General features: G+C 35.3%; 1 protein-coding gene across 1 annotated transcript; it reads left to right on the top strand.

The window, feature by feature from the left end:
• Positions 1-9,453: 9,453 nt before the first annotated feature.
• Positions 9,454-11,105, top strand: LOC103931798 (probable 2-oxoglutarate-dependent dioxygenase AOP1). Its single transcript, XM_009341326.3, has 3 exons — positions 9,454-9,862; positions 10,098-10,419; positions 10,714-11,105. Exons 1-3 carry the CDS (start codon positions 9,489-9,491, stop codon positions 10,954-10,956), a joined length of 939 nt encoding a protein of 312 aa, XP_009339601.1. The 5' UTR covers positions 9,454-9,488; the 3' UTR covers positions 10,957-11,105.
• Positions 11,106-12,006: the final 901 nt, after the last annotated feature.

The raw sequence follows: 12,006 nt of genomic DNA, 5'->3' as shown, positions 1-12,006 counted from the left end.
AATAACTTGAGAATTATCAAAAGACGAACCTGAGTTGTTTTGGGACGATGGTGGCTGGTTGGATTGGTATGGTCGTGGAAACCCAGGGGGATTTTGTTGAAATCCCCTTTGTTGTGCAGATTGTTGGGGCTCTCTCCACTTGAAATTAGGGTGATCTCTCCACCCGGGGTTGTAGGTGTTGGAGTACGGATCATATTTGGGTTGGTTTTGGCCTTGGAAACCAATGACATTGGCAGATTCCCATCCTCCATTCTCTATCAACTGAGGGCATGTCTCGGATGGATGCCCTTGCATTGAACACACGCCACACACTTGGTTTTCTTGTGGTTTTGACCCCTTGACAACCTGAGACACAAGAGAAGTAAGATTAGCCAATTGTGATTGAATGTTAGAAATTGCACTTACCTCATTTACACTTTGTTGCCGTGGCCCCTCTCTTTGTCCAACACCTTCATATTGTTGAGCATTGTGTGCTCGGTTTGCAATTAGAGTTTTGGCAGCCACCGGAGTCTTGTCCACTAATGCACCACCCGCCGAGGCATCTAGCATTTGACGTTCCATGGGAAGGAGTCCCTCGTAGAAATATTGAATGAGCAGCTCCTCCTTCATTTGATGCTGTGGACATAAAGTAACAAGTGATTTAAAACGTTCATAATAAGATGGAAACGACTCACCTTGATTTTGTTGGATGCCACTAATTCGTTTCCTCAAGAGAATGATCTTTGCAGTGGGAAAGAATTTCTCTAAGAATGCACGTTTCATACTTTCCCAAGAATTGACAGTTCCGGGGGCCAATTCATACAACCAATCTTTGGCCTTGTCCACGAGGGAGAATGGAAAGGCCTTCATCTTCAAAATACTCCCATCCACGTTGATGGGTGTCATACTTGAACAAACTACTTCAAATTCCTTAAGATGTTTGTTAGGATCTTCCATGGACATCCCATGGAATTTAGGAATATGATGTAATAAACTAGACTTAAGTTCAAATTCTTCCGTCTTACCTTGAGCTGTCGTGGGGTATTGTATGCATAAAGGAACGGCATTGTCCATACCTGAGGCAGAGAGCTCTTTGATGGTTTGATTGTCCACGGCTATGGTTTGTACTTCCTCCACAAACTGTGTCGTGGCCTCTCCTTCCTCACGTCCTTCGTCAAACTCGGATGTAGAGCTAGAAGACGGTGGGTTAGGGTTTTGTTGATTCTTTTGCTTCCTCAAGGTCCGCTCAAAATCATCGTCAAAGTCAAGGATGTGCTCACGAACAGGTTTTGAACTCCTAGTCATAAACTAGGACCTAGAAACAAGAACAAAAATAAGGTCAGTAACTAAAACAAAAATATATGAAAAAGAAATAAAAGAATTAACGAGGGATTAGCAAAGTTGCTAATCCCCGGCAACGGCGCCAAAATTTGATGCGAAAATAGTTAAGCACACAAATTAACCCTCTTGTTGTCAAATTGTAGTAAGGATGCAAGTAGGGATCGTTCTGGACCGGGGATTAGGAGGGCTTGCTAAAACCTCTAAACTGACTCAAAAACATAAAAACAAAGTTGAAAACGTTCACAAAGACTCAAAGGACTCGAAACAAGTTCAAAAGACTCAAAACTGCCTAAAAACACTAACTAGGCAGTTTTTTACTCTAAACACAATTTTGGACGAATTTAAGATTATAGGTTGATTCAAAACACTTTAAAACACAAACTAAACAAATTCCAAACACTATAGAACAAGAAAGTAAAGGGGGGTTTTGATTTGACGAAAATTGAAATAACAAAACCAAGTTATAAAACTAGGCAGATTGTAAAACGAATTTTTGGAAACAAGATGATGGATGGATTAGTTAGAGGTCCATTCTCCACACATGACACATTTGTATATGAATCGATTTTCCAATTGCTTTTCACTAACTATGATGCTCAACACCCAAAGTTAACCGTGATGCACTAATTAACCCTCAGATTTTCCTTATGTCATTGAATTGGATGATGCATGCGACAATTCAAATTATTCTCCAACGGTCCTCAACATGAATGCATGGAAGAGATACAGTGAGAGATCATTATGCTCTATGAAAATCATAAGTGTTGACGAGGCAATTGTAACTATGAAGGCATGATACTCTTGCCAAGAATTCAATTAACGCGGTTGAGACTAGCAACCTTCACTACTCGTGTTTATAAACTTGTGACGATTAGGTGAAACTCGTTTATAAACTAGCATCAAGTTCATGCATGAAAACTAAGTATGCATCCTTAATCAACATACAAGAACAAGTTTTGGATAAAACAGATAATTGAATTGCCATCACAACTTAACAAATCACAATTGAAAGAAATCAATTCATATCTCAAACATGTTCATGGCTTCAAACTTTCCCCTAACTAATTAGGGGTTTAGCCACTCATGATTATAGCAAACTCAGAAAGTAATAACAAAGTAAACATTGAAAACAAGAACGAAGTACACCTAAGAACGCTCCAATCTACAAGCATGAAACGTTCAAGGCCTCATTCCTCTCCTAATTGCTGCGGCAAGGGATGTGGAAGGTCAGAAATTGTCAAGGGTTTAGAAGGAAGCTGCGGCAAGGTATAGAATTGTGTCTAAGGGATGTCGAATGGTGAATCCCTTCATAATCTGACCCTCAAACCCTTTATTAAGGCACGACAAGGCTTGCATAGGAAATACGTAAGTGTTTAATTCCCCAAATCAATTCTAGGAATCAGGAATTAAGTTAAATCCCTTTAGAATAGGTAATTGAAATCAGGAATTAAGGAAAAGGGCTAAGTCTTGCGGCAAAGGGAGGAAAAGAAGGGGAAAGTGCAATTAAACTTGCAGATTTTGAGAGAGAAAAGGAATTAAACTCATGGCAAGAAAGGGAAAAAGAAATCAGGAATGTGCCTTTGACCAAGAATTAAAGGAAACAAGATTTGTGACTGATTTTGGGAAGAATGAGAAAGAATCTCACGGCAAGGAAAAGGGAAAGGATTTTAAGGCCAGAAATTTGGAGAGAAAAGGAAGGTAAGGTGCGGCACAATTTAGGACATGTCTAAAGCTTCTAGAACATGTGATTTAGGCAACCAACATTATTTGGAAACTTCAAAAATGGACACCTTCACAAATGGAAACTTGCACAATTGGAAAACTTCAAAAATAGAAACTCCCAATAATGGAAACTGGTTTCCAATTCTTGATTCCTCCTTCTTCCTTCGATTCTAGGCTCACTTGGTCTTCAATTTCGTCCAACACTTTGGCTCCAAGCATAAGCTATCCATCTTTAGCCCAAAAGTGCTCCAAAAGGCTCCAAAATGCACTTCTTTGCTCCTTTAGCCCTTAGAACCTGAAAACATACAAAAATGGCTTAAAAGACTTAAAGAACTAAGAAATAACAACGTAAATGCACAAGAACAAGCCAACTAAGTCGCCTAAATATGCTCCTATCAGGGACCAAAAGTGGCTATTTCCCAGATGTTCTCCCGTCAAGTGCTACCACTTTAGCACCAAGTTGTCGCTCAAGACCATTCTGGAATCTTGATGAAGTAAACTTTGTAGGAATTCAAATAGATGGTATACTAACAGGTACTGCCAAGGAATCAAAACCATTTCTGGTTTCTTAACTCGAAAGGGTTGGTAGAAATGATTAGATGGTAGTGGAATTGGTAGGTAAATCCCCCTTGATGCACAACTATCGATATAGTATCCCTGCTTCAGGGCTATCAACTTGTCTCAAATCTACATATTTCCTTGGCAGGGAAATTCTTTGCTTAAAGTTTAGAGGTAGTCGCCATAGTATTCTTTTAACATGTCAATAAGTCGTCTAAAATGCCTAAACTTAGGGAAAAGCTAACACATTTTTCGTATTTGACGAGGTGGCAAGATTCGAGAATTAGGCGCAAGAATTGAGAATGCTTACATCACGCGTGTGATGAATGCAATACTGCCCAAACTTATGCTCTAATAACAAACTGACACACCCTAACCCGGGATGTCCACTTGGACTTTGAATCGAGTTGTGCTAGTTGACACTCGGAGGGTGACGAAGCCATAAAGTGTTGTGATGAGGAAAATGTGAATAAATTTAAACCTAAAAGTGCCTAAATATAAGAGTGTGTTGTTAGCGGGAATGAACTAATTTCACACGTGATGTCAGAGTATAAGTACATTACAGTAAGATAGGGTGAGAATTATACCATCGAGGGTAATTGTCTACACCAAGATTTGCCAAGAATCCTCGTCAATACGAAAGCTAAGCTGCTAAAACCTGGAGAGGCGCAAAACAAGGGTGAGTGGGCCTGAAAATAAAGTTTTAATAAAAATCTTTTGAAAACATTATAACCCCTCACCATAAAACAAGTATAGTTCCAAAATATATGTACTACATATAATATAAAAATGCTTACCATAACTAGCAATATTTCAAGGATGCCATACATCACAACTTTCATAAATAAGTACATGACGTTCGTAAACACCTATTGTCACCTAAATAAAAATATCACATCGAATACTCATCAACAGATGCTAACATGAACATGACTGGGTGTATCAATAATATACGCTCTAGTACTACAATCACGTGAAGATTGGCGCTATGCAATCTAGGACAGGACTAGCACCTACAATGGATCCAAAGTGAGCGTACGGTGCAATGTGCACATACACGTGAAAGCCTGGCTCTGGCCCGAGCGAGTACTAACATCGGTGCAACAATGATAAGCAAATAACTTAAATATAATCATGCCACAACAATTCAACAATTCTAGTCATTATAATACTATTAATGACCATCAATATAATTAAGGCATCCCCTTAATAATAAGCTTACATGTGCATCCCCTTGGATTATTTCATCATTTCCAAACAATAAGGCATTTCTTATAAACGTTAATTTAATCATGGCAATCACGTAGAGAATTTATTAATAATTGTATATATGGAAACTAACCAATATGTATGTGTGTGTGTGTAGATATATATATATATATATATATAAAGAAAAGACCCACTCACAGATCATGTCGTCGGGTGGAAGTTGTTCGAACTAAGAAAGCTGGAATCACCGATAATAATCGCACCTAAGCATAATATTAGGGCCCATTAGTAAAACTCCACTAAGACAACTAAATTTTGGGATACGGAGTGTGGATTTGGAATTAAGGCGTCGAAATACGCTAAGGAGGGTCCCCGGCAAATTTCACAAAAAGTCAACAGTTAACCTTAAAAAGTCAACTGAGATGCCCCGGTGATCAACTATGTTAAAACTTTGAAATTTCACTAATTGGATGTCAAAAACGAACTTGGAACGTCGAAATTAGTCTAGGAGGGTTTCCGAGAAATTTTGAAAACGATAATAAAGAATATTCTAAGAATATTCCATAGAATATTCCAGGTCAAATTAGGAATTGGGCTAGTCGTTTCATGGGTCAACAGCTCAATGGTTTGGGCTAGCTTGGGCTTGGGCCCCTTTTTTTTATCTTTTTTTTTTTATTTAATTTTTTTAATTTTTTAATTTTTTTTTTATTTATCCTCCTTCTTCTTCTTCGGCCGATTACCATTGCAACCACCAGATTCTGGGTTAAAGATGGCCTAAAAAAATCCTAGTTTTGACTAAATAAAATCCTCACTAAACCTAGCCAAGTAATATACCAAAATGAAGATCAAAGAATGAGGATTTGAATTATACCCTTGGTTGCCTCGGCTGTGGTCGGAGTTGGCCGGAAAACAGCTCCAAAGTCGCCGGATTCCTCGCCAAAAAACTGGGTTTAAGTCCCAGAGATGATTCCTGCACTAATCGTCACCAAAACAACTCAAAATTCCTCTAATCGTACTCTAAGACTTGATCCAATAAGGTTTAAGGAGTTTTTGAACTTACCCTCACCGGATATGGCTAGCAATCGCCAAGAAATTTCTTGAACAGTGGGAATACCATTGTGTAGTGAAAAAAAAAGGAGGAGAGAGAGTGTGTATGGTCACACACAGGGTTTTAGGATGTGTGACCTTGTCATCATGCATCGGGGGAAAATGAGGTGTTTGCCGGAAAAAGGTGGTGTGCGGTGGCAGTGTTGCTGTCAATGTTTGCAGAGGAGAAGCTTGGGAGAGGTGAGGGAGAAGGGAATCCGAGAGAGACTCGGGGAGGAAGACACACAGCAATAGGAGAGTGGAGAGTTTTGGGATATGTGGTCCCCACGGCTAATAATAATTAATAAAATATTTAGAATATCTCTCGAATAATATTAAAATAATAATATAATAACAAAATAATCTTAAAATAATATTATAATAATTATGAGAGATATATAAAATAATAATTAGTAATCTTTACAAAAGTACTTTTCGGATTTGTTGTTCCATAAAATCTTCATCGTAGTTCTAATTTCGATTCCACTAACGAAAATCAATAATCTCGCCTCTAGGGCATTTTTGTCAATTTACGCTTTTGAAAATTTTAAAATCATAAAATTAGGGACGGATTGTCACAACTTATATGTCATATGTCATTATTCAAGTAGAAAAACACTTGAAAAAACAACTTCCCTCCACTTGTATAATAACATTGGTGTATCATCCTGTATTCCGGCACATTAAAAAAATCTATCAGAGAGATGAATGAGACACTAAAAATGGGGACAGAAAACCAACGGCCCCTTGGCCATGCCTATGGGTATGAAAAAAAAATGGTTCCAATTTTTTTTTTTTAAAAAAGGAAATAACTAGAAATACTCCTCAAATTGTTTGTATTTGCACATTGAATGGCATTATTTCAAAAAAAAAAAAAAATACATACAAAATTGCAAAACATTTATAATATTCCCTATTACTTTTCAAATTTCTAGTATTCCTACAAACTTCTAATATTGCCTACAAAGTACATATATCCTACAAATTTTTAGTATTTCCTTCAAATTTCAAATATTTCCTACAAATGTAAAAATTTCAAATGTTTCCGATAAATTACAAAAGTTTCCTACAAATTTCTAATATTTCCTACAAAATTACAAGTTTCCAACATTTCCTACAAAATTCACAATTTTCATAATTTTCATTATTTCACAAATTTCACAAATTTCCTACCAATACATCAAAACCAAGATTTTACACAGGCAACTAATATAAATCAAAGAGATGAGCAAATATACATTTAGGGCAGAGAGAGAGAGAGCACATATATCAACAAAGGTGCAAGGAAAAAGAAGAATGCTCTGGGCATGATATAAAATATCGCCAAAAGTTGCAAAAGTTTTAAAATTGTGACACATGTATTTTGACATAATTGATTCGTTGGGCAAAAGTTGCATATAAATGTCCACCCGATTTAATTTTGGGTGAAAATAAATGGTGGGAAAATTGCTTTGCCTTACGAATTTTATAATATTTTGCCGGGTAAACACTCCAACATAGGGGAAAATGTGATATTTTGGGAAACAAACATGTTCGACGACTTTGTAAATTTCGTAGGGCAAACACCAAAAATTCAAAATTTTTTCTTTTTTTATTTTTATTTTAAGTGGTTAAAAGATCATCCATCCAATTTGATGATCAGGTCAATTCAGTTTGTGGTTTTACTCTTAATTAAAATCCTTGCAAAAATCATCAAAATCAAAGCTAAAATAATCGTTAAATCGTGATGATACGTTTCTAATCGTTGAAGGATTTTGTCCCGTTACCTAATCCTAAAAGTTTGTTTTAGATGATTTTTGGCTATGCAATATCGTACTATATTAAAGAAAGTGGGATGGTTGGATCGTTGAAATCAGTTTCATAGACTATGTATCATGTGGAAACAATAGATTCAACAAAAAGTTAGAGTTTATTCTATAATTCTAGTACGTAGAATGTAAGATTCGTGGTAACCATTAGTGTAAATATTTAAATTGATGGTTGCGTTCATTCACCTGTAATTTTCTAACGTCGAGGAATGTACTTGTAAAAAAAAATAAAAAATCAAAGCTAAAATAACCGTTAAATGGTGATGATCTGTTTCTAACCATCAAAGAATTTTGTCCCATTATTTGATCTACAAAAGTTTGTTTTAGGTGATTTTTGGTGCATGCCATGCCGTACTAAATTAAAAAAAGGTGTGACGGTTGGATCGTTGAAATTAGTTTGGTAGATTGTGTATCTCGTCAAAACAATAGATTCAACAAACACTTAAGAGTTTGTTCTTTACTTCTATTAAGTAGAATGTAAGATTTTGTGGTAACCATTAGTGTAAGTACTTTAAATTGATGATCAGTTCATTCGTTGTATTCTTCTATGGTCGAGGACTGTAGTGGAAAAAAATCATCAATAATGAAGCTAAAATAACCATTAAATCGTGATGATATGTTTCTAGCTGTCGAAGGATAGTCCCATTACCTAATCTCGGAAACTTGCATTTTTTTTTTTTTTTAGCATATGCCATCTTGGAGTATATACCAACTATATTGACAGTTGGATTGTCGAAATTAATTTTTGCAGACTGTAAAAATTATCGAAGGAATTGAATACGCGAAAATGTTCCTCATTTTTTCCCGATGACATATTTTAGTTTGCCCGACGAATTGTAAACTCTTTTTGCCCGACGAAACTTGAAAGGTTCGTCGCACAAAAGATGGCATGATACATGCCAACTTTTTCCCCTTGGTGTGAAACCTTTACCCGACCATGTTCACTTTGTCATTCGAAATATTTCGTTGCCTAAAGGATTTGAAAAAAAAAAAAAAAAACAAAAAAAAAAAAAAACAAAACAAAACAAAACAAAAACGTTGACAACTTTTGCTTGACATTCTTTTACTCGGTCTGGCAAAGTAACTTTACCCAACTAAATACTATTCGGTAGGCAAACTTTCATTGGTAATTGATAATTTCTGATAGTATTTGCATCCTGCCTGTCAGCCCCTTACATTATTTGATATATCATATGTTTAAAACAGATTTTGAAATCATTATACATTAAAATAATTAAAATAAGTTGCATTAGCATATAATTGAGTGCTACTACATTACCCAAATAGAAAAATATATTGCCACCCCATCGATCTGTTCATAGGTAAAACACAAGCTTAATTTAATCATCATTTTTGTGGTTAAGTATTTGTCCACATATTCTAATAGTGTTTGCATTGGTAATTGGTAATTTCTGATAGTGTTTGGATCCTGCTTGTCAGCCCCTTACATTATTTGATATATCATATGTTTCAAAAAGATTTGAAATCATTATACATTAAAATAATTAAAATAAGTTGCATTAGCATATAATTGAGTGCTACAACATTACCCAAATAGAAAAATATATTGCCACCCCTATCGATCTGTTCATAGGTACAACACAAACTTAATTTAATCATCATTTTTGTGGTTAAGTATTTGTCCACATATATTCTAATCGTCTTATTACGACATCACTGCATCAATGGCACCTCTATAAATAAGTCGCAAAAATATCACTGCTTGAGTCATTCCCCAAACAAGCTCGCAATACCGAGTTAATTAAGAGAGATTTCACTGACAGAATGGGGTCAGAAACTCAGCCTAAGCTTCCTGTTATAGATTTATCTGATGAAAACTTGAAGCCCGATACAGATGCATGGCTCTTGGCATGCAAAGAAATCAAGGATGCACTAGAAGAGTATGGCTGCTTCGAAGCTATTTACCATAAAGTTCCTCTGGAACTTCACAACTCCATTTTTTCTGCGATGGAAGATCTATTTGGTCTTCCATTAGAAACTAAAATGCAAAAGACCAGTGATAGGCCTTACCACAGCTATATAGGACAATATTCATTCCTTCCTCTCTACGAATCCTTGGCGGTCGATAATCCAACAACTGTTGACGGATCTCAAGGTTTCACAAACATCATGTGGCCTCAAGGAAATGACCATTTTTGGTATATTTTGATGAATCAATACGCTCTCTAAATTCCTTTGTTCAGTAAATACATATATTATATATATTCCAAACAAATGTTTATGTCTTCATACTGAAGCAAAAACTAACCTATTCAAAATTTGCCAGCATAAGCATTTACGTTGACTGAGATTGGGAGGAAAATAATCCCACATATATTTTTATATAATATATATTAAGCCTAATATGGTTTAATTCTGTGTTCTTTTGATTAGTGAAACTGTTCATTCCATCTCAAAGCTGGTAGCAGAATTGAGTCAAATGGTGACAAGAATGGTTTTTGATGTGTACGGTGTGCAGAGGCTTTATAACTCTCACATGGAATCAACTACATACCAGCTTAGATGCCTTAAGTACAGAACACCAGAAGAGAATGAAACTAATATGGGACTGCAACCTCACACAGACAAGACCTTCATATCCATAGTGAATCAAAATCAGGTGAATGGTTTGCAGATTCGAACAAAGGATGGTCAGTGGATTGATGTGAACCCTTCACCTTCATCTTTTCTAATCTTGGCAGGCGATGCGTTCATGGTAGGTCACTTTCTTAATTTCAAGCAATTAAAGTGTGATTGATAAAGGTTTTATTTTTTGTTTGTTGGCTTGATTTATGAACTGGAAAATTGATATTTATTAGTACATATATATATATATATATAATATTTTACAAGAAGTCATACATAATTAGGTATTGAACTCGTCATCCAAGAAAGTCAAACATGAGACAAGTGGGAAGAAATAACATTAGAACGTAGTACAAATATAAATCATTTTAATCCCAAATATATACCCAATGCACTTTTCCTTTCTCTTGTTTTCACTTGGCAGGCATGGAGCAATGACAGAGTACCCTCTTGTGAACATCAAATCATCATGAAGGAGAACAAAACCAGATACTCCCTAGGACTGTTCTCATTCAAAAGTGGGATTATACAAGTACCTGAAGAGCTAATTGATGAGAAACATCCCTTATTGTATAAGCCATTTGATCATTTCAGTTTCCTTGACTTCGGTCGAACACCAGAGGCAAGGAATTTGTTGCGTACTATCAAAGCCTACTGTGGTGTGTGAGATCTCCTTTGATCAAGAGGGATTGCTATCTTACTTTGCATAATAACTCCCTGAAACGTTGGCTTTCATAATCTATTGTGTATCTAAGTGTGGGTTTGTTGCTGCTTTTTCGTGAATGTAATACAACTTGTAAGGGTTGTTGATCTTAATTTCTTCTTGTATTCTACTAAATAAAAAAGTTAACTGCGGTGTGGTTTTTAATAAGGGTTCTTTAAAAAAAGGCCATTGAAACTCCTATTTTCCAAACAAAAACACACCTAATATTAAACGTCCAAATAAAATCCAAATTTCAAATAGAGTACAATGTAGACAAATATGAAACCAATTATTATCACATATTTACAACTTATGCCACAAAACCCTAATTATGTCAATAAATATTATTACTCACCCTAATTATGATCAACCTAATGAGGGATACCAACTTGATGGCTTTGAAAATTTTGAAAAATGCTACTAGCAGAGAAGCAATCCTTCTGTGTCAACTAGGAATTGACTTTCTATGAGACTACTTGCTAGTTTAATTGTAAGTCGGCATATGTTTTGGTATACTTGATATCATTTAGTTAATGGAGGTGCCATGGTGGGGGCCTGTCGAGAAGGAGTAGGTTTTAGGATGACAAAGGTGGTGTTGGTTTTGTTTGTTTGTTTTTATCTAATTTAAATTAGGGTAGAAAGGGAAATTCAGACCAAATAAAAGAAAATGGGGTGTATTCATAATATTGTGGGGTGCCAATAAAGAAAGGCCTTATTATATATGCTAGTTAAAAATAATTTATCTATATTTATATGTAAAATATAAGTAATAAGTAATAATTATGAATCAAATAACATTTATTTTGTAGGTAAATTAAAATAGTAGTTCCATTATTTTGGTAAAGTTAAACAGTGCCTAAACTATTTCGTAAAAATTAAACCAAGACAAATTATCTCCATTAAAATAAAACAATAGATATTTGACCAAAAAAAAAAAAAAGTTCCATTAGTAGATATATTATTTTTAATCAAATTTCTTTTATTTGTAGGTGAATTATTTTCATGCATTATTAT

The sequence above is a fragment of a genome, unplaced genomic scaffold, assembly GCF_019419815.1.
Source record: "Pyrus x bretschneideri cultivar Hongxiangsu unplaced genomic scaffold, Pyrus_bretschneideri_v1 Contig20, whole genome shotgun sequence".
Classification (NCBI taxonomy): Eukaryota; Viridiplantae; Streptophyta; class Magnoliopsida; order Rosales; family Rosaceae; genus Pyrus; species Pyrus x bretschneideri.
The sequence above is the reverse complement of the archived record's forward strand: the minus strand, read 5'-3'. Positions and strand labels throughout refer to the sequence as shown.

Coding starts and splice junctions, on each gene's coding strand:
- LOC103931798 (XM_009341326.3), top strand. CDS start 9,489: ATGGGGTCAGAAACTCAGCCTAAGCTTCCTGTTATAGATTTATCTGAT. Junction 9,863..10,097: donor CAAGGAAATGACCATTTTTG/GTATATTTTGAT, acceptor TCTTTTGATTAG/TGAAACTGTTCATTCCATCT. Junction 10,420..10,713: donor TGGCAGGCGATGCGTTCATG/GTAGGTCACTTT, acceptor TTCACTTGGCAG/GCATGGAGCAATGACAGAGT.